This window comes from Monopterus albus, unplaced genomic scaffold (genome assembly GCF_001952655.1).
Source record: "Monopterus albus unplaced genomic scaffold, M_albus_1.0 scaffold193.1, whole genome shotgun sequence".
NCBI lineage: Eukaryota > Metazoa > Chordata > Actinopteri > Synbranchiformes > Synbranchidae > Monopterus > Monopterus albus.
Window position 1 is genome coordinate 422,658 of NW_018128073.1, and position 23,824 is coordinate 446,481.

The 23,824-nt window shown below is 43.8% G+C and overlaps 1 protein-coding gene across 1 annotated transcript in view; it reads right to left on the minus strand.

The window, feature by feature from the left end:
- Positions 1–23,824, minus strand: part of efr3a (EFR3 homolog A (S. cerevisiae)) — a 73,669-nt gene that overhangs the window by 26,231 nt on the left and 23,614 nt on the right. The window contains exons 3-8 of the mRNA XM_020617690.1: positions 18,448–18,524; positions 16,222–16,349; positions 15,254–15,404; positions 12,183–12,304; positions 10,469–10,618; positions 4,205–4,345 (exon numbers count right to left, since the gene is read on the minus strand). Of these exons, the coding sequence (XP_020473346.1) occupies positions 4,205–4,345; positions 10,469–10,618; positions 12,183–12,304; positions 15,254–15,404; positions 16,222–16,349; positions 18,448–18,524 (769 nt within the window). The remainder of the gene's footprint in view (positions 1–4,204; positions 4,346–10,468; positions 10,619–12,182; positions 12,305–15,253; positions 15,405–16,221; positions 16,350–18,447; positions 18,525–23,824) is intronic.

Here is a 23,824-nt window from a genome sequence, read left to right on the forward strand (position 1 = left end):
CACCTGGCTGAAGAGGCCAGGGAATTTGGGGTCACTGGGACACCAAGGGTAATAAACAAGAGATTAGATCTAAAAGCCAACAAGAGGAAGACAACTTCAAAGGCAGGGCAATATACAGACACACACAGGCAAGACAGTTTAATTAGCCAAACGGGAAGCCATGTCACATATAGTGTAACAAAGAAAGAAGTGAGTGTAGGAATTCAGACAGTAGAATTTCCTCCATCTTTAGGAAGCTGCTTTTCCCATTGGAGCAGAAAAGATGCAGGAGGAGGACGGACGGATAGATGGACCAATAGAACAGCACGAGAGGACCGGACCAGCCTACAAGGGCACATTTGAAATTGAATAAAATAAACTGAATGGAGGAGGACAGCGTTCCTTCTCGTCCTGAAGACGAGTTGAATGGTTTTGCCGTTGAGGTCAGGGCTTCAGATAGAGACGGAACCCAGAGTTCTGTAAATTGCTTTATTCAATGGTCTGTTTAGTTATGATAATAAATGTTTGAAAATTGATATTCGATTCCAATTATTCTTCATAAAAGAACACGCTGCAGAGAGAAAAATATCCACTCATAGGAATAATGATTTTTCCACAAATCGTTCATTGGATCAGTTCAGGACTGTAGCACATAAGAACCACGAGGACAATGTTTGAGCTGGAGTTACTTATTAGTTTGTCATCAAAAGAAGACAGGACCAAAATCTGGATTATCTTTGTGTTGAATTAATATGAATTTAATTTGGGAATAGCTGGAGCTTTGTGTAACGTCAGCGCTTTGTGTGACATTCGCAGTAACTGGACACATTTACTGTTAGCCAGCTAACGCTAGCTAGACTGGAGGCTGCAGTTTGGACAGTTTGTCCCAACCAGGCATCTGTAGTTTACGCTAGGAAACAGGACGTGATGGGAGGGGCAGAGAGCAGTTAGGAGCGGCTGATGGTGTTAGTTTGTTTTGAGTCTCACTGGATGCTGAAAAGAAATGAGGTAGAGCGGCTTTAAGATTTGACAAATCTGGCATATTTTCTTAAATACAGCCAAAATGTTGGACTGAACTTAGTTTAGTCATCACTAGCCAGACATGTTTTACAGTCTGCATCAAGTTGATTTTAGTTCTTTAAAGGTTTGACATTGATTAGCTGGATTTGTTTTAGCCATATCGTGTGACACATACCACCGCTCTGTAATAATTTCCTCGGGGCACCCTGAGCAGGTATTGGATAAAGTGACATTTTAGTATCTGATCCAAAAGCCAAGTATTGTATCAGCACTGAGGAATTCAAAGTAATAACCAGGCCTTGCACTACAATAAACTGTTCAAGGATGATTCTGTCACAGCAGCCATTTTAAACAGTCCACTGGGACTGACAGACACAAAGCCAGTGTTAGTGAGAGAAGGCGAAGAACAGGAGGATTCAATGTGGATAGAAGAAGGAGAAGGGAAAAGGACAGAATGAAAGAAGCAGCGAGGACAGTAACAAGGGAGACAAAGAAAAAAAAGCAGACGACAACGGTAAAAAGGATTGGAAGCTGCTTGTGCGAGAACAGTTCACCAATATGACGTCAATCCAAACCCCCAAAACCCTCCCCCCCGCCATTAACCCCAGTCCCTGCTATTTATAGTCTGAAGACGCTCCCCTGCAGGAGCAGAGCTGGCCTCACCCACAGTCACAAAGACACACAGATCAAGAGAAAAATGTAAGACTGGCAAAGTCATGATCCCGTGATGTACTGGAAAAGCTCCAGCTGAAACTCCTTACGTACACGCCCCAGTTTAAGTGACAACCTACAGCACTATGCTCTGGTCAGAGAAAGGATTTATCAGCTGCTAGAGACCAAGAGAATTAAATGTATAATGTTAAAACTGACAAGAATAATGGATGGAACAACAAAAATAAAACCCAAGTTGCAATAAACAAGCCCAAGAAAAAGAAGAATCCTATTTATTTTGTAAAGTCATACCGTCTTTTTCGCTTCATGGTTACAAGCTAACTCCAGAAAACACACTGCAGCGGGGCTGTGCTGGATTTCTGTTGAAAATAAAACCTAAAGTTTCATTAAAAGGCGGTCGGGAAAAGAATGGAATGGTCTCCAACCGAGCGCCTGGAAAAGGGTTCTCCATCACGCATCTCACCCAAGTATCTAAACATATTCTTTTATTTTTATATTAACAGGTTATAATGCATTTTCTATCTGAAAATAAAAGTTTGGCTACTGGCACTGCATGTTGAGCCAAGGTCGTTGAAAATCTAAAGGAAGCGCTAATGAGCGAATCCTGTGAACGTGAGGTCATCTCAGGGTCTGTTTTCAGGAAGGAGAAAAAGATGAAGAGCTTTAAATAAATTAACTGGAAATAAACTCGAGGAAAAAAATGAAACTAACTGGAGGAAGTAAATGAAGAGCAATGATTAAATGCAGCTCTGTTCTTGAAGAGGCACTACAGATGCTGAACAGTCACAGTAACATTGCCTAATTAACTGTTAATCAGCACTAAGAGGCTGAGTGGATGTGCAAGAGGCAGTGGTTTTCTTGACTTATTCAGAGCCCGTCATCCTGACTCAAGTAACACCGAAGACCCCCTCGATGAATCTCAGGGAGTCTTTATATCCACACAACTCAAATAAATATGGTGTTTCATTGTAGGGCTACTGGGCACCGTTTGGTCCTAAGTCAAATTTACTACTAAAGAGAGGGTGTTGTGTGCCAACATCCAGTAGCTACCAAACACAACAAAGAGAGTGATAACAACAGAGAGAAACATTTAGTTTTTGTATTGTGTGTCAAGACAAGAGAAAAGGAAAAACCACTGCATTCAACTAAGTAACAGATTATCTGCATGTATCCAAACTCAAAATTCACCAGAAGTGTTTGCACATTGGTTAACAGCTTTGGTAATATGCAAATGTGTTAATTTTCACTTTAAACATGGCTGCAATTACTAGGATGTTAAATACTTTAGGCCCAAGGTTTTGCATGTTATGCAGTAAAGCTTACAGAGATTGCATAATCATCCAGCCCTAGTATATATTAATATGCAAACACTTTGTTACTGTCATGCAAGTACAGTATAGCATGTGCACGTTTTCTGCAAAACAAAAAAAATACTGCAGCACAAAAATAAATGCTTACACTTTGCATATGGAGAGCAGATCATTTCAAAATGTTAACCTGGATAAATTAGCATGGTAACATGCTAACATGTAGCATGTGGACATTCTGAGCTCTCGGTCGCAGTACAACAAAAGTCAGGAGATGGCGGGTGTTGAGATGTTTCATTCTGGACCAAAGTGTTGGACCAGCATACTAACTAACAAAGCAACATCATCGTGGCTGCTAGTGAGGCTAAAAATACTCCATACAAACTCATTTAACCATCTGCACGAGCCTTTCCTCCTGAAGCTGCCGAGGATAAAAGCAGCTAAGTGAAGGCGGCACTCAGAGCGGCTCAGTGGAGCAGAAGCAGGCTGTGAGAGGGAAACTCTCAGAGGCTCAGCCGTTTGCTCCGTAATTGTCCAATTTATGTGAACCGCGTTGAGTGGCAGGGCAGCGTGGCCAGTAGTAGCAGTGATGAGGATATTTAAATCCCAGGAGGGAGAGACAGTACTGGGTGGCAATGGTGTGTTGCGTCTGCATGGCAGCCACCTGCTTGATAACAGAGCTTGTTTAATTTCCTTTGTGTGCTGGGAGACTGAGGAAGGTGTGCCTGTGTTTGTGTGGAAAGATGAAGTGGAAGAAGAAGATAGAGTTTGTGTTCATGCGCTGCATCAGTGTGATGGCCTCCAGGTTTATTTGCTGCCCTGTCACCTCTCCTGCTTTGTGTTGTCCTTCCATTTCTTTGCTCAGCTGAAAACAAAAAGTTTTGAGCTAAACAACACAGAGATGCCAAGTGTGAACACAATCCCAACCAACTACACAATGTGAAACACAGAAGCAGACAGGTGGAGCTCCATTTGCTTATAAAGCAGAGAGAGTGATAATTAAATGGAAACCAAATATACCTGTGGTCTGACACGGTGCAACGTGATGGCTAGTTGTGATGTCAAGCACAGGTTGTTTGTAATAAATCAGCTAAAAGATGGTCCTAGCTTGAACACGACCTGTCAGTCTGCTTCGCTGCTAAAGGCTGCGCTCACATTTTCTGTCAAAGGGGGAAAGTTGTGTGCACGTCAGCTCCTGAGGAGATAATTAAATATCAGGTACTCACACTAAGATGGGCCGGACAGCGTTGTTCATGTTGCCGTAGGCTGCTCTGCCCAGCAGCTCTCTGAAGCAGCTCTCAGCCAGCGCTGCTGGGTTCTCCTCCCCGTCCTGACCCACCCCTGATGGTGTGCTGGGGTGCCCCACCCTGCCAGAGATAAGAGTTATGTGATCATTTCATAAAGTGAAAATGACTGGAAACATCAGAAATATCAACCAACAAAGTGGACAAACTCTTCAAGAAGCTTAGTGAGTCCACTAACATGGTACAGGCCAAGAAGCAGCTCTTCATAGCGCGCACACACACACACACACACACACACACACACACACACACACACACAGAAACTGTGAAGAGAGAGCTGGGTGAGAAAGTGCAGAGTAAAATAACATGGAGAGAGAAGAAAAACCCTCAGGATGTTAAGAGATGGATAGAGGGAGGGAGACACTAAACGCAGGCCTCAGGAGTCCTCACAGCTCAGGGACAAGACAATTAGTTTGTTCTAAAAAAAAAAAGACCCGTGCACATACAGCTGTCCTCTGACCTGCCTCTACTGTCAGCATCTGGTTAAGCATAAGCTAAAACTCCATGGCTAAATTAGAGAAAAGCTTGTTGTGTATAAGAGAAATCGTCTTGTGAAGTGAACTCTCTACCCACACCTCCTTCTAGACACGTTTGCGATGCTGTAACAAATTAACACTACTTCTGCCTCTGCTTCTCACCACAAGAGGTCACTTGTAAACAAAATGGGAACACAGGATTTTTTAATCATTTGAACAAACAACCAGTACTTTTAATTATACTGAGTGTTCCTACGTTCTGTTCCACTGGCGCCCCGTTGATCCTGCAGCTACATACAAGATAAAACTTCTTGTGTACAAGTTTGTGATTTTCTGCAGAACTGCCAAGAATCCACAGTTGTGGCAGGAGGCCAAGCTCCCGTTATGTGTTATATTGATAAAATAACGTAATAGTAAATCACTTCTCCAGCAATAAGCCTGGTCACAGATGGACTGTAGGCAGTTGGGTCTCCAGAGGGAAACAATGCAATTGCTGTCAGCCCACACAGGCAGTTCAGGGGAAATTAAATGCTTATTGTTTGTTAGAAGCAGGGAAATGAGAGACCAAAATGAAATTCTCCCCTGTAGAAGGAGATGGGTTGGTACTGTCTGATGAAGTGGCCACAACAAACTTAATAAAAGCTGAAGATTTTTTTTCTGTCGGGGAAAAGAAAGCGAGTGGTAGCAGATTCCTGGGGACTAAAGAACACTGTGAAACCACAGAGACATTTAAGTTGAAGTCTAGTCACGACCCCACGAGCGCCATATACCTCACTCTAATGAATCGGTGGACGTGTGCAGCAAACGATGCACATGCCAGAACAATGAAATAACTAATATTTCTGACAACAGCGAGAGAGGGTCATAATGATGAACAAATTCATACATCGATTACTTGTCTACAATCACCTTCACTTCTAAGTCGAGGCTGTTGGGCTCCCAGTAGTAACAGAATGGATTCACACCGCACTGTGTGTAGTCTGTGCTTCTGGTCCAAGCATCACAGCCTGTGCAGTTATAAATCCTGGGCTGCATGCAGACCTGCCCTGGCTGTGGACATACAGTCCAGGGTTTAGTGAAGCAGGAGCTGGAGTTCACTGCTCAATGGCACCTCGGTGCTTTAGTTTCCTGCCCAGATTTACTCAGCATTTTGTCTGTTCTGACCAACTGAGCTGGTGCCTGCGTACACAGATGTGTACCACACAAGAACAAATCACAGGACTTGAGTCAGAGCTCAAAACAATAGGGCTAAGATGTCTCCATGCACTCAATTCTCCCAGAAATGACTAATTATTATATGTCAGAGAAGCAAATGAATCCCAATTCATGTTAAGTCAGCAGTTTAAACGGTGAGTGGGGGTTATGTGGAGAAAACCACGCGTACCCAATCAGACGAGGTTCAGTGAAACAAAGGTGCAGAGAAGCAGAGGTGTGGGTGAGCAGCGGGGGAAATTAGCTGGGAATCAAAGTCGTTTCAAGGTGGTTGCCTTCAAACAACACAAGCAGGCATTTCACTGTGAAACAAGGGAAGCCGTTTTCTGGCTCCCTAAGTCTGCACCTCTGGTCTCGGCATGCCGCCCACGTCCTCGCTCCCTGAGAAGCAATTAACAGAATCAAACGCCCTTGACCGCGGCTTCCTGCCCGTTCTGTTATAGCTCGATTGAAAACGCACCGCTGCGGGGTAAACTGACCATCGCCCTGTTTGGCAGACATTATTAGACACAGATTGTGTTTTTCTGGGAGAGAAAAGGAACAATAACACTCGGCTCCTCCTCTGGAGCAGCTGTTCCCTCGGAGGCCGATGTCTGAATCTGCCGATGGACATTTTATCTGGCAGGATGCTGCTGGACTGCAGTGATGCTGATCTGCTCAAAGGAGGGAGGTCAGCACCTGAATGAGCAGAAAACTGTAAATGTCGACCTGCCAGTTACACAATGTCTCCATTCAAAGAGCTGCACAGAAGAAAAGCCTGGTGTGCCAGGCCATTCGTTTTAGTTTTTAATGTTAAAAAGAGGATTTAGCTTTAAACTGTGTCCAAAGGTAATCAGAAAACAGAAAAACTGTTCATTTTAGATGGCAAATGGAATTTTGTGTTTTCATGTAATTTCAAAAGAGCCATTTGCTCATCTGACATGAAAAAGAGCTGCAGCTCCTGAAGACACTTCGTGTCTGAGTTGGTACAAAGATGACGTACTGTTCCCACTGACTTTGTTACAGGGGTAGACAGTGAATTAGTGCCAACTTTCACCATAGTTTGCTTCATTGTTATGGGTTGTTCAAACAACTGAAAGTAAGGCTAGGAAGAGTTTTAACTATGAAACCATGCTGGGGGGGTCTGCTAGCACTGTATGGGAGGGGGTTACTGAGATATTTCACAATGGGCTGACACGTCACTGGCACCAACGTTTCAGCAAACATCATTATAGGCATGAATTCATCGTGGTCGCAGCAGAAACACCAAGAGGGAAGGAAAAGAAAATGACATCAGCTGAGTCGGTTTCTTTCCTGTTTACTCTCGCATGTTGTCCGACTAACGCTCATTCAAAGGAAAGGCTTCCAGCATCAGATCTGACTGAAGGATCGGCTCATTAAGCTGCATGAAGACCATTAGAAACAGCTGGAACGCTGCCATCAATGCAGAGACGTTCCCCAGGGTGATGAAAGAATTTAAGCACCACATGGATTATGTGAAGGCTGCATTTCCATTCAAATCACTGAAGACTGGCTGCGGTTATTGGGTTGTTAGGGACAGAAGAGGGAAAGGACAAAAGGTGTAAGATTAAAAGGAAACCATGAATTTGGTTGTGTCTTTCACAGCTGAGAGCCATTAGGGCATCGCTTTTGTTGTCCCCGCTGAAAAGTCACAACTTGTACTGTTAACTCTGACGTCATAGACTTTGCCTTTTACATTTTATAATCACTGGCTGGCGACTTTTGGAGAAGGCCTACTTTATGTATTGGCAGCAGCAGAAGCACAGTTGGTGTTGGAACAAAGAGGGAGTGTTAAACCACAGGGACAGCTGCATTTTCAGGCTAGCTGATCGAGTAGTGGCTAAACCTTTTGGAGTGGAGGTCAGGTTGGATGGTTCCACACCTGAGACCTTTGTGCCCGACCTGTCTCCCACCAGCAGTCAGATCAGTTGGCTTTTAACCATGAAAGCTTTGTTCAACCTTTTACCAAGTAGTTTGAGTTGCCTAAACCTTAACTATTGTGGTGGAAGATCACCAAACTCTTTTTAGTCCTTTTGAAGACCGCACTGTGTAAACTCTTTTGTTTTGTCGTACAGGCCTGGTTGTTCTTCAGAGCAGCAGGTTCAGTCTGACCTCAGTCTCTCATGGTCTGCATCCAGCCCACAGCCTGGAGCACAGCTCGCGTTAGACGAAACCAGTTCTGGCTGAAGGACATGTTCTTGTATTGTTAGTCAAACTGTACTGAACTCATTCAGCTCACACTGAGCTCACACTCACACCTCGCACTGTTTGAAATGTCTCCGTTTCATCATGTGCCAATTCCATTCCAGGTCGTTTTCAAGGTGACTTCTCTGATGCACAGTCTGGCACTCCCCATTAAAGAGGGGTGTTATCTAAATAACCAGTTAAAAATGACAAGTACAAATCAGTCTTTTTCTTTTTGAACCAACATTTATATTTAGATTAGCCACATTAGCGGCGCTCCCAGTGCTTAATTTGTACATGACGATGAATATCACTTGGTGGCGGACTCGACGCGTCAATGTGAGGAGAGGAGGTTCCGGAGTGAAAAACATTTCCTCAGTGACAGGTGGGTTTGCATAGTTTCCACATTAAGGGAGCAGCTTAGAGGCAAAACATTATTTGTTGTGCGTCTGTGGCGACCAAAACAAAACAACACAGAAGAAGATATGATTGAATGTGAATCACGGTTGTTGTTAAACACATTAGGAGTGCGAGGTCACGGCCTACTGGGCTCCGCTGTAAAGAATCTGACACCAACAAGACTTCTCCAAATGCACAATGAAATGTCTCACAGAGGTGCTCGACTGAAACAAAGCTACTCAGCAAATTTACCAAGCGTTCACAACGGGCAGCGACAGCCTGTCATTCTCTTATGCAGCCATCTTATACTTTTCCTACATCAAGAAAAATCCTGCAGCACTAGTCTCAAACAGCCGCTGCTGCTGGTGGAGCAGGAGACAAACAGCCTTTAATTATGTGTAAATTTAAAATGGCTTTCATGAAGACCAGTACTGTGGTACTTTTATTAAACATCTCTCTTCTCTTTCTGTCTCCTCCATCAGTGTTTTGAAAGGGAGTCATTCGTGTTTCCACCCAGCCCCAGTACGCTTCATGATTCTGGCAGACATGAGAAGTAGAGCTGCCAAAATTTAGGAGACAAAAAGTGAAAGAGCTCCATCTGTCAGCTCTCAAGTACGGGTGGACTCAAAAAGGCGGACACTGGCCAGGAATTGGTTCTTGTAGACAGATCCAGAACGTCAGATGTGAACAGGCGGGGTGTGGTGAATGGAGAACGGCCCAGGAGGAGGTTATATGGGTTGAAGACCAGGAGATAATGGGCAACAGGTGGAAACACCGAGTGGTGACTGCACACTGGGGTAAAGCTGGGGCAGATGAGGTGATACAAAACCAGGAAATAGAACCAAACTAACAGCACCAAAATGGGAAGCAAGTCCAAAACCATAACACCGTTGGCTTTGTATCACACTAGAGCCGTTTCAAAACTTTTGGTGAGTTTTCATTTTATTTTGAAGTGGCAATCTGGATTTTGCAAGGTAAATTTACTGACACCACACCACTGTGTGATGAACTGCTGTTTCCTGCTCACAGTGGCACAGCGACACTTCACAGTACTTGGAAGAACCTCCCTATGCCGGCTGTACGAGACGTCACCCCAACATGTCCAAGTAACGCCATGGAGACACCGGCCAGGGTCAGATCACATCCTTACCCATCAATTCCTCCAAATGGGTACTTGCAAGAGGTGGAGAAAAGAAAGAGAGGAAGAAAATACACACAACCAGGGATACAAGAGAGAAAGAGAGACAGGGTCCAAAAATAGGTTTTTGTTCACATGGAAACCACCTGAATAAGATGGAGAGGAGAGAGAGCCACAGAGAGAGAGCAAGGAAGAAAGGAAAGGTTGTTTAAAAATGAAGAATAAGAGATAAAGAGAGAGTGGGAGAGGAGGCGGTAAAAATAAAATGAGAGGAGTGGAGAGGAGGAGAGAGATCAAGAGTAGAAGACAGCAGATTAAAAGCAACGAAGAGCAGAGGGAGGTGGTAGGGACCGCCTGAGCCCGTTTCTGTTGATCTGTGCTCCTGTATCACTGAGTAATCAGCAGCCATTTGGAGATCCTGTTTGATTAGCAACATTTTGATCACACAGGTGAATTCTGGGATATGAGAGCCACTGTGCACTGGCCTGGAAAAACTGACCCTCATTATCCAAGGTGAAGAAAAGCTCAAGTTGCAAGGAGAAGGAGTTTACTGTTCTGACTGCCTCCAGAAAAAGGCACCAGCGCTACATAATTGACTGTGAACTCTGTGTTCCCATTAATAAGGTCACGTCTAGACAAGAATGGCTCCTATGTCAGAAAGATCAACTATATGCCTCAAAGTCAAACCCTCACTCAAATTCCAAATTCAGTGTGGAGAGGAATCAGTCACAGTGAGAACAAACCTGTCCCGGTCCAAACTCTGTGTGTGTCTCCTACCTGTCCAGGTCTTCACTGTCCTGCATGTTGAACAGCATGGATGGGATCAGTTTGTCCATGTGCTGAGGCTCCCAGATGATGGCCTGCAGCTCGTCGTTCACCGTCTTCCTCACCACGCCCTGCAGGCCTTTAATCCCCGCCACACGGATCCTGACAGACACACGGTAACTGTTAGATAGAGCGCCAACGTGTCCTGTTCCAAACTCAAACTGGTCTGAAGGTAAAAATATACTCAGTGTGATTGTTCAAATGGTGCATGTCGACACTAAGCAGTGGTATACAGTCTGTAAAGAAGGTTCAGTCATTAGCCTTAGAACGACCACGTTGATAAAACGCCAGAGGATCAGTGAAAATCAATGAAGAATGACCTGAAAATACTTCCATCACTCAACCCAATAATAATATTAGAACTTCTCCCGAGTGCCTGTTTATCTACCTTAAGGCTCATGAGAATTTCTCTTATTGCAAAGCTGCAGGGTTGACTCACCTGCGTGTCCTTCAACTTCAAAGTGTTATCAGACTTCAACAGCTCGACCAAATAATACCTTGCTTTATTTAATTTGCAGCGCTAACACGCTGAGACTACGCAATCTGCCAGACTGAAACATCAACAGTGTCTCTACTTTCTGTTTCACAATGGTATGAGCAATATAATAAAAAAGTGGGTGGGTGACCTCGCCTCAGGCCTAATCCAATAACCACCAGAGAAATGCTATTAGGGGATTCCTCTCCACCTGCACTGAGACAGCGGCACGGCGAGTAATGAATTATGGGGGGGGGGAGCAGAGTGAGAACTCATAATGTTTACCGGGTGCTGGCAGCGAAATATCAATCCACCTCAAACAAATCTCAGCATAGCCTGGCTCTCACCGTACCACAACCAACACCAGCATGCACACACATACAAATCAATACAAAAAGGGCATTTCAATGCAAAAATATGCTTTTACACAGCTCACACGGGTCTCAGCTGCTGCAGTGACACTGGGAGAGAATTTATTTTCACCATGAATTAGAGAAAGATGTTTTCGGGTATTGTTTTAATTCACTGCTGATGTGCATTAGAGTCACGAGGTGGGCGTTTCAGTGGGAGCAGGCATCTTGTAGGACTATGCAGTGTCACAGCAGAGCTATTTTTACCCTCCTAACGACCAGGCGCGCAGGCAGACGGAGTCTGTGCATCTCCACAATGATGAAACATTGTGTTTGCCTGACATCTGGCTCTCCATACAAACTAGCTTTTCTCATTGTAGAAATAAAAGTGCTGATTTTAAATTGCTCGTCTTCCATGGAGAATAATGAAGCCTGAGGCGGAAGCTTGTACTTTGTACAAATATCAGGGCTCAGCACTTAGATTAAATTTTAGGGTCACTCATGTAACTAAATGAAAAAAATGTAGTCACACAAACAAAAATTTAGGGGCACAGCTTTTTTTTTTTTTAAGAAATAACACGAATCCTTCTGGCTCAGTGTTTAAGGATGACAAAGGTACAAACACAAACGAAGTCTGAACTCATCCAGTAACACTCATGAATCGTGAGCAACAGCTGCACAGAGGACGTTTCCTCTGTGTCTTATATTTAAGGTTTTAGGTTCAAATCAAACTCAAAAGGCTCTAAAGTGTTTGGAATAGTTCATTTGAGGCCATGTTTTGTATAAAACGGTGTGAATATGGGGGACACATCAAAAGGGACACGTCTCTGTGTCTTATTACCTTTTTCTGGTCTCTGGATCCTCATGAGTAGAGTGGCACATGGCGCTGAACTGGGACACAAAAAAGTCATAGCGGCGATGGTAGGACGGCGTGTCCTCCTCAATGTTGGCAAATTTCACAAACTAGAGAGAGGATAGGATGAAGAGGGAAGCATCATTAGCCCGACGTCACCGGCTACGGGAATGAAAAAGAAAAAAAAAAAAATCACAACAGCAGAATTAAAAGTTTACGGTACGTTTGATGGGACATCAGCACTGATGGACAGCTACTGCAGAAAGACCTACACTGTGTACAGACGGTTGTACTGTTGTAAGGAAAGAACTAGTGTTAACAACATCCACGTTTCTCTAAGTGTTAAATAACATCCAGTTTAAGGCTGATTCTAATTGAACATGGCCAGGAAACAAAAAGCAGTAATGATTCACCCTTGAATTTTACATTTATATTAGAAAACTGAATAATTTAAAGTATTACTATAAATATTCAGCTTGACAAACAGAGAAATGAGCATGTGAGTGTTTCAGTGTTGGTTCAGGAATGAAAACCTGTCCTCGCTGGTGTTCAGTGACCTCTAATCAGACCCAGTCACAGCAGTGTAGCTGCTAATTGTGTGATTTATCACCTCTCAACAATGGAGACACAGACAGACATACACTTTCATGGAAGTCTGCAGCGACTCCAATAACATAATGACATGCATGATAAAAAGAAATTCCACCATGGCCATGAACTGGAACCACTGGTGATAATGATAATAGCCATTAGAGAGCAACCCCATTTGGTCCAGCCTATAATTTGCTTCCTCCAAACAAGCGTAGCATGTCCTCCTCTCTCTCTACACAACCAGCTGTGCTTGAGCAGCATTTCGCGCTGCCCCATCATTGTCCACTGCAACAAATTGCCTCTGTACAGTTCGACACTGGTGACAAAAACCCTGCAGTTCCACCAGGTAATTTCCTCCCATTTTGTACCTAACCTCTCCTGGGGCTAATGACTCTGGCGGAAGCAGGTGCACGTACAGCCGGCGTGCACATAGTGGTTTCCCCTCGGCAGCCTGAATGTGTTACTGCAGAGGAGGGGGGAAATCCGGGTGTTACACATACATGGAGCCACAACTAATTACTGGCTTCTGTTTATTGCAGAAGGAAAACTGTGGTCACGACTTGTGTGTGGGCGTCGAGCAGGGCACCCGAATGGATTTACTTTTGTTTTATTCAATCAAAAGCAAAATATAGGCTATATAAATGCAAATGTATACCCAAATCCAAATGACACATTCAAAACAAACACACTTGTCATACGATTGTAACCCTGACCTTCAGTAATGGACCTCTAATGAGCTGGCAGGCGTGAAAATCTAGCCGTTGTTGCCACGTAGGTTCAAGACAGATGGTACGTTGCTTTTGACAAAACACATCTACCAGGTTTACACTATGTAACCATGGATTGTAAAATAACAAAATAAGTGAAGGTTTGACAACTGTGAGAGGGGGATGCAACATTAACATGCGGGCTTTGGATGTGTGCCTGAGCATTTGCAGCATCATTTAAAAAAATAAATAAATAAAAAACACTTAACACATTTCTTGAATTCTGTCTGAACAGAGAGCTGAAGCCTTTCACATCAAGAGGATAAGTGCTTTAGGTAAAGAGGGGGTAATTCTGGGTTCATCATGTAAATAAGACTAATCAGAAGCAGACGGGTTCCTTGCCTCATCGGTGCCTGGTGGCAAAGCTTTTAGGCTTTGCAACGATCTGGAAACGAGAGGGTGACACAAACATCAGCAGTTTGTTTTGCTTCCCTCGAGCAGTTTTAGAGAGTTCAATTTAAAAAAAGCTGTCAGTGAAAAGTCCTTTAAAATGAACTGGTTTTACTTCTCTAGCATGCTGATTACATAACAAGCAGTAAAGCCTAAAATTCATTCACACAGTACTTCTGCAGTGAGACACTTTTCCCCTGGTATCACCTTTGATTTGAAGTGATACGAGCAGAATATGTATCAGTCCACACCTATAAAACTGCTCGTGACTGCTTCGTCTCCCTATCATGCCTGCCAGCTGGGGACAGCTTGCCAAGAGTAGGCACACAGGGGGTTAGGAGAGGTTTGAAGGCAGCTATCAGATATCCTAGCACCTGCAGTTTATCATAGGAAAGTGCTGATGGCTTCTGCTGCAGAAAAGCTAGTTTGCCAATAAAATCTGCATTTCCCTTTGTCCAATTGTCTTCCCATTTTCCTGAACAGATCGGTGTACAATTCCTGGACAAGAAAACATTCTTAGTGTTTTCTTGGAACACAAACAAAATGGAAACATGTCCAGTCTGGTACCAATCTGTTCAGGAAACTGGGAAGTCGATTGGACAAAGAGAAATGCAGAGTTTATTGTCAAACTGGCTTTAAATGTGGCTGCACAGGCTATAACACCTGACATATCGACTCCCCTGTGTCTCTGACTCAGTGGCTTCATGTGGACTGAGTGTCTGTTCTACTGGGATGGAGCGGAGGAACAGGCACTTGAAGCCGTCGCAGTCTGCCAGTTTCTTGTGATAAAGTTAATTGGCAGATAAATTTGGAAACAGAAAATGCCTGGCAGCACCCACCAGAGAGAAACTCACAGGAGAAGTCAGAACTGCTTTCCTGGTTGACTCATCAGAGCAAAAGCTGAACCACTGAGTTGGAAAATATCTGGTCCTTTGATTAAAAGACAAAAGATACACGCCTGTACAATTCCTATTTCAGTAACGAGTTCTGCTGACTGTGATGAATTTAGTAGCTCTGGTTACAGGTTTTGTTATATCAGAAAGTATTTTGGCTTTGATACAGTTCTTCTTTTCCATAGCAGGCTCATGAATATTAGTACATAAAGCCATTACCACACCAAAGCCAGTGTTAATTGTATTAAACTATTACATGTAGCACCCACAAGTCCAAAGTAGCCATTGTGATGAGATGTTTCATTCTGAGGAGCTCCGAATATTCATAATTAATAAACTAACTTTGATTCCAGGCATTTGCCGACCCCCAGAACGAAGCTGACCGTCTGCTATGTTTCAGCTGACCAGGCTCTCTTACCGAGTTGGTCCCCAGGACCTGCAGGTCTGGTTCTCTGGACTCCAGCAGCTTGGCCACCATGTGCAGGAAGCTCTCCACGAAGGGTTTGATGCTCTGAGAGTGACAGGCCATCAGCAGCTGGTCCAGAGCCTCCATGGCTATGACCACATACCTGTGAACAAGTAATGCTTCATCAAGGGGGTTTACCTCGCTTTACAGATGTATAGGAAAAACCACAGAGGGGTCACAGGTGACAGTCAGCTATTTACTGTCTTTTTTTTTTTTAAATAACAAAAGACATGACCTTCTAAAACATCACAGTTTCTTTTGCCAAGAACCATTTAACCAGACAACAGCCAAGTGCTGCAGTTTGTACTTAAGGCAACTCACAGAATCGGGGTCAATCAGCTACCGGAGGTCAGAGGTCAATATTTACCTGTGTCACCTCATAAGCTGCTGACAAAATGGAGAATCTTAACAATAAATGTTTTAATGTAGAAATGTGAATTTCTCACAAGCCTTTACAGAATGTGTTAAAACGGCATAAATACAGATGAGTCACTGCACTGGAAGGACGAGTGCTTCAGGCAAGGCCAAGTGGTTTGGTACCGACACGTGGACAGATAAATGGGAGAGGGAGAGAGATGTTTGTTCTGACTGTCAGGAGAAAAATCACCACCCCCTGGCGTTAGAACCGCTGCCAGTGGTCGTTTAGAAATACAGGAGGAACAGTTTTGCCTCTCAACTCACTTTAATGACGTTCCAGGAGCAGTAAGCAATGAACGTTTCCTGGAAATAGGAATTTACCTATTCTTAGTGTCTTTTTTAGGGGTGTGTTTTTATTTTCAAAATGATTTTTCTCTCTCTTACACAGCTGCTGCGCACGGCGCCGCCCTGCTCATCAGTGTCGTGTTCAGGGCCGCACCAGTGGCAACAACATTTATGTAAAATCACTCCGCTTCTCAGAAGACAAAAACAACATCACTCACCCAGAGCGATGCCGCACCACATCTCTGCTCAGTCTCTCGGCCAGGTAAGCTCCGATCCTGTCCAGCTTCTCCGGAGCTGACACGGCGTAGAAGGTCAGCTTCTCCATGTCGGATTTGCTGAGGCCATCCTGAACAAAAAGAGCCCAGTCAACATTTATACTTTGACATATGTAACAGAAGGAATTTGTTTTTTGTTTTTTTACATAAACCAAGACAGGGGTCTGACATCAGTTCAGTTATTAAACCGTGAAGGCATCAGATTTGTGGTGTTCCTTTTCCCAGTTCATCTGGTTTTGGTCCAAGTCCAGTGTGAAGTCAAATGAGGAAAAAAAAAGTCATGTCAGAGCAATGGCAGCCTCAGTGTCCATTTAAAACATCACAGGATGGTTCTAATGAATAGTTTGGATTAGTTTCATCTTCTATCAAAGCCAAGTCCATTAAATCCTGGCTCCTCTCTCCGAACTCTCCTTGACACTGACATTAAAAATCCAACACTTATGTTAAATGGCCTGTGAATGCGTTTGATTCAGCACTTCAGCTTTGATGACAAATGACTGAACACCGCAGATCACTGCTCAAAAATATCAGAGTGAAATGCTGCGTTATCAGAGATCTACCCAACACATGCCGCTCTTCAGTAGGAGGAAAAAAAATTAGACTATCAAATTGTCCTTACATTATACTGATTCCACTTCTGCTTCATTAAAACTAATGAACAGAGTTCACATGCTGGTGATCAAATCAAGATTTTATGCCATCTGAGAATGGGAAAAAGGAAGTCCATTCCAGATTAACGGCCTCTTCAGAAACAGTGAGGACTCTGTGTGAACTCCAGCATTGAGCTGTACATGGCGACAGACAGAGGATTGAAATACATCGCCACCAAGTGTTGCACATAAAGAGGAGGGAGTTAATTCAAGGCCAAGCGTCTCACGGGCGTTTCCAGTTCCTCAAGGCTCTCAACAAGGGATAATTAATTTGACAAGGTCTCGACCGTGGGAGCGTTTCGACTTCCCAGAGCACCCGTTTCCTTATAACAGAGGCCCTTGAGAAGATATGTGGGGAAGACATGGAAAAAAAAAAAAAGTCCCTTATGAACATCTTAATCCAAACCACATGCACAATTAGCATTTTAATTAACACAGGCTGAAGAACCAAACAGGCGCTAAGTTGTTGTGGTCCAGTTATCAAAGCCGTGTCACATTGAATAATCAGATCTATCAAAGGCTGATGCTTTCGTGTGGCTCCGTGGTCGTCCAGTTATTTCAGTGCTGTCGCAGTGAAGCTCTGTGGTGTCAGTGAGTCTCCACAGCAATCTCACCACTGTCACAACAACTGGGCACCAAAAACAGTGTTAATAACCCACTGAAGGCCCACACCGTGTCCAGCGTACTAACAATGATACTCTGACACTTACAGCAGATTTACTGAGGTGTTTCTGTGCTTCTATCCTCACCCGGTGTAACATTATTTATAATTTCACCCCACTACCGACTGAGCCCGCTGAACACGATATGGCTCAGCTCCAAATCAAGACCACAACACCGTCACAGTATTTGTTGTGGATGCTCAAAAGTGATTTTGGTGACCTCGATAAATTTAACCCCCCTGTGCCAGCTTTGTAGACAAGATGGTGAAAAGGAGAAGCCAAATATCCTGGTCACATTCTCGCTTCCCAGAGGATGAAGCTTTTACATTCCAACAATCCCATGACCTTTTCTCTAGAGCGGCCACTGAAGCCACAGTTTAGTTTTAAGATTCATCAAAATGTTTGTTGTTCCACATTCCCACTGTGGAATTAATGCACACTGCAACCTCCAGGGGGCTGTAGCAGGACTGGGTACACACAGCATCACAGCTGGGACGCAGTGTGAAAAGGCCATGCCCTCATCACCACTGGCAGTGAGGGTTATTTACATATCAACTAGATATACTGCATGACGACACATTACCTCCTGAAAAGCCCTTTCTGTTGGATCTTAGGTCTAATCAAATACTTCGTTAAATGGACACTGACTATTTTTAGTTACAGTGAAGTCTGCGCCCAGAGGTATGCCGACCGTTACAAACATCTGGTGCATTTAACATTCAGATTATTTCATTATTGAATATTTTAAGCTTGGCTGACATCTAATGTGAACGATGCTACAATCACACACAGAGGTGTTAGCATCCTTGTATCCTAAACAACCTTCACTGAGGATGTGATTGCTTGCAGTTACTTACTTTGGGATCCTCAGGAAAGATGTTGTCCACCAGGCGTTTGTACCTTGGCCTCAGTGGCCCACAGCAGCCACAAACCCCTGTAACAAACAGCAAAGACACGACCATTAGGCAAAGGTTAATTAGCAGCTGACGTTATGTCCAAAACTCCTCCAACAGAAAATTTAGAACATACAAAAGATTTTTTTTTTTAAAGCACAAAATCAAAGTGTTCTCAACTCTCAAAGCCTTAAATTTCACCAAAGAGCACTTTGAAAACTTGGCAGTGAAAATATAAATGAATGGATCTAGGAAGGTACATGCATGGAGTAAAGTCAGCATCAAACATTCAGCTGGCAAATGAAGACTGACACCCTGGCAGCGCAGTTGGCTGGAAAACACATTTCTATTTTTATAGTTTCCTCTACTGACTCATGTGGACCTCTGGGAGTGGCTGAGACGATCCGAACTTACTCTAAATTCAAGAGCTGGCCCTGAGAAGTCATCTGCTATCGACTAACATGAATTAGTATTATCAGCTGCAGCCTCTGAGTCAATAGTGAGTCACGAGGATCGCGGCTGGGCAGCCTGGGGTGAATAAGTCACAGTGGAAACAATTAGCTGACTGTTCAACCACCAGGAAACTCCTCCAGTGATCTGACTGTGGTGTGTTCAATGACACCAGAATGAACAAGAAAAAAAAACTGCCTGTTTTGATCCAGTTTAGTGCTTTGAGGTCAATACTATCAACTGACATGATACATTGACCAGTGGGAAACAGCTCTTTTACGTTTCATACAATGAGCAGGCCTCCAGGCGTGGCTGGCAAGTTGAGGAGCGTTCACAGGGAGTGACTGAGATGTGAGGAGGGACAACGGTGAGGCTGCAGCAGGTTCATCTCACAGCACTATGTTACTTTACATGAAAACAACCAGGACACAGGGGCAGTGTGAAATAAGTGAAACCCATGTTCCGACTAACTACAGGACAGAAAGCAAGAGCTCAACAGCCTGGAGCTTCTGATGTCACCAAGTGCAGTCATGGAAAGCAATAGGTGCCATTTTGAAAGCATCGCCCCCTGTAGGTGAGGAGTGTTATACCTGCAGATTTTCTTCCTTTAGCTGTTGTCATTTTAGCACCAACACTTCTTTCAAATGAAATTCTGAATGCAGGACTATAACTGAAACCAGAGATCCACTGATTTTTTTGTTTACAATTTATAGATAACTTTCCAGGGTTATAAACTCCTCTCTGCAAATACATGATGTGTTAGTCAACCTGGATCATGTTCCAGTGCCACACCAGCACAGGCCCCGGTGCTGCTTTAATCCAAGGCTATTCTCGCTGCTTAGGCCAATGAGAGAGGGATTTTCTGTTTCAAATGTACTTTTAAAGCATCATCAGCAGGTGAACACAACAGTTAAGCTAGTACAGCTCTACCTGCTGTTTAGAGAAAGTGAACACTTGAAACTGCAGTTATGCCTCAGACCTTTGAAATAAATCCGCTCTTCTCAGAACAATTACAATATTTCATTGATTCTGCCTTTGACTCTTCCAAAGTGCCACTTTAACAAAAATACAGACAGATGCTAGAACTGAAAACGGTGCTTTTACAACAGCCTATAATTTATACACACTGAAGCAGACGGAGTGAAAACGGTGTTCTCACAGTCGAAGCGATCTCAAATCAACTGAGATCACGTGGAGCAGTTTTACCGAGTCTTGTCCAAAAGTCACCTATTGATCAGCAGATCCTACACTAATCCATCCTTTACAGACCAACGTTGCACTCCTGCTCAACAGAGGAGCTGCATCTTCAGATAAGGTTCAAGGATATTGAGTTATTTCAGTGAATATACATTATACCACTTCTTCACTAGACTGGCGACCTGTCCAGGGTGGACCCAGTCTTTCGCCCAGAGTCAGTTGGGATTGGCTCCAGCTCCCTGTGACCCTCTTCAGTGGTATTAGATAATGGACGGATGGATGATCACTTCTTCACTCACCATAAACAGACTGATCTCAAAGCACAGATGTGGACAGTGAAATAGAAAACGTTCTATTCACGTGATACTGTCCATGATCATTCATCCATTATCTTCCATTCAGCTAGGCGGCCCAGGCAGCCCTCTTGACGTTTTCCTCCTAGGAGGCCTAGAGGCGTTTCCCAGATGAAATGTGTATATAATCTGTGCAGCATGTTCTGAGCCTGCTACCCTGTTAGACGTGCCCAGAAGCCCTCTAGTGGAAGGCACCCAGGAGGCATCCTAATCAGATGCCCGAACCACCTCAGCTGGCTTCTTTCAATACGAAGGAGCAGCAGCTCTGCGCCAAACACCAAGCTCCCTCCACATGTCTGAACTCCTTTATGCCCATCTTGATATGGTAAACAAAAATTCAACAAACTTCCATCTTTTATCACTGCTAACTGGGACAGCTGTTGTGTGTTCCAGCAAGGAGGAAGATTCACAAAGTTGTCTACCACCTCCATTTTATCCCTTTTTTTCCTGGATGTTTACTGTAATGGTAGAATTTTATTTTGTGCTCGGTGTTAGACTTGTCAAATCTACACAGGTGCACATTTGCTAAAAATGCCGGCTTCCCACTGTTTTTTTGTCTCGTAGTGAGAGGTAGTGATTGTTGGCAAGAATCTAAGGCAAGCTGAAAAAAAACATGGGAGGTATACCAGCAAGAACTTTCATCGGTTTGGTGCTAATTGCTTTGGGAATCAATCCAAAGTCACCAGATTTGTTGTGGTTTACTTCAGAGAAACAGTTTGAAAAGTTAAACTTGCTGCACAAGTCACATAAAAGCCTGTTATTCCTTAGCGCTTCGTCCCCATCACAGCTTCACCGTGGAAGTCTGACCTGCTTATTTACAACCTTTACACTTAATAAGGTGAAGATGCATCAAACATGCACTGACTCCACAAGAGTCAACGCACGTGTGTGTGCGTGTGCATGTAGACACTGAAGATGAAGCCAAACACCTGGGAAGCTGCAGCTCCTCGTGCACAGGGCGTTCACAGACGGCAGCTGGATGTGCCCGAGGACAGTGCTGCAGCGATGGAGGTGTAATGACAGCTTTCTATTTCCATCCTCATTATTCTGCCTCCGATTCGCTCCTCCACAGACACTTGGGGTGAAAATGAATCTGCCTTAATGAGAGTTTAGCTTAAGTGTCTGACTGAGGGCGTGTGTGTGTAATTATGATATGATACCACTTCACGCCTGGAGGTGAACTCTGCCTCCACATGATGCAGAGGAAACCATTAGAAACTACACAGTAAATAAATGATCTTAAGTTTGATCTCCTGTGTATCACAGCCTGATGCCTCTGCCCCGCCCCCTCTGAGCCACAAAGCCCCACTGTGTCCAGAAGCTAACCCACGGTTGCACCGGCATGTTCCTCCATCCCCACGATCACACACACACACACACACACACACACACACACACACACACACACACACACACACACACACACACACACACACACACACACACACACACACACACACACACACACACACCACAGCAGTCTAGTTAGACTCAGGACCACACACACTGTCATGCTGCCACAGACACTCACTAAAGGCCAAAGGTGGATTCATCTTGTTTGTTTAAATAAACCTACGTATTTTAGAGAGTTATCTTTTCATCAGAAACCAATGGGCTGGAGCTAAGAGCCACAGACAGGAGTTACCACTGTTGTCTTTTAACTCTAATAAGCTTTATAAAACACAATTAAAGAAAGTAAGGTCACATTTTCAGACTAAACTGGTTTCAGGTGATGTCTCGGTGTGTTAGCAGTAAGGACGTCTGGCCTGGCCAAGAGGAGGCCTTTCCTCCTCTAACTGTGGCGCTATTGTCAGTGTAAGGTCAGTACAATAAATTAAGGGTAAATAAAATTGGTTGTTTTTAAATATTACAAACTATAGTACAACATATTTTGCTCCTACAGATGGCTAGCTAATTCTGATAATAAGATAATCTTTAATTTAATTCAAGATAAATTTTAAAAGATCTGCAGCAATGACAGTTAGCTATGTACTGATTATTCATTTGGTTGAAAAGCCTATTAACTGGAGCCTCCTAGCCTTACTTAGTTATAATGCGAGCTGCTTTTATTAGTTTTCTGTTAATGTAACCACAATATATTTGCAAACAATCTGAAGATTTCACCCTGGGATCTGAGAAACTGAGCAGCGTATTTCCTGTTTTTTGTAACAGACTAGAATATTAGCAGATTAATTCATATTCATACCAAATGTAAGTTGAAGTTGTGCTCTAATCCTGTTACTCTTGTGGCATTTTATAGCGCAGGTGAACAATGCCAAGTTGACTGCATTCAGCCCCCCACTCAGTTTGTTTGTTAAAACCCATTGTATTGTAATAGAGGTGACACATCAACTATATGCAGCCATTTCTGCACATCTAATCGCAGCACACAAATCGCAAGACTGTGGTGGCCACATGGGCTGATAGACTCCCCAACACAACACACTCAGATGGCCAAGAAGAGAAAATTAGAGAGGACTGAATCCGTCATCCTGCTGTGATGAAACACAGAGGCAGAGAAGTTAAGAAATGTTTATGCAGCCACCTGCTCCTGCATGTACAGAGACTTCACTGGAAATATGTACTAGAGCGGGACATTCACAGACATGAACTTGAGCAACGTACAGCATTAGATGTTCACGTTTAGATACAGCAGGGGTGGCCATAGTTTGCCGTCACTTTTCTACCAAGCATGCTAATTATGCTAACAACCAGTCAATGCAAGAACGGATGGCTACTGCTCAGAGGCTGGCAGCTACTTTGCAGGCTCAGCAAAACACCTTTATCCGACAAACTGCCATCCAAGAGTCAAGCACGAAGGCAGGTTATTTGCTGGCATTCAAATTAACAAAGACCAGCAAGCCTTTCTCTGAAGGGGAGTTTCTCAAAGAGTGCATGGTAGAGACAGCAGGTATCTTGTGTCCTGAGAGCAAGAACAAGTTTGAAAAAATTAGCTCATCACGCAGGACAGTGACTCGCCGTGTTGAGCTAATTGACGAAGACTTAGCTAGCAAGCTAAACAAAAAAGTGGTCATTTACATTATATTCCTTGGCACTGGACGAAAGTAATGACATAAAGGACACCGCTCAGCTTTTAATTTTTATCAGAGGGATTAATGACAATTTTGAGATAACGGAGGAGTTTTTGGCCATGGAATCCCTAAAGGGGAAAACGCGGGGAGAGGACTTGTATGACAGTGTCGGGGGGTCATTGAGAGGCACAAGCTACCTTGGAGTACGCTTGCCAACGTTACCACAGATGGATCGCCAAATCTGACTGGAAAAAATGTCGGGCTGCTCAAAAGAATCCTGGAGAGGGTGAAAGAGGACAACCCTAAGCA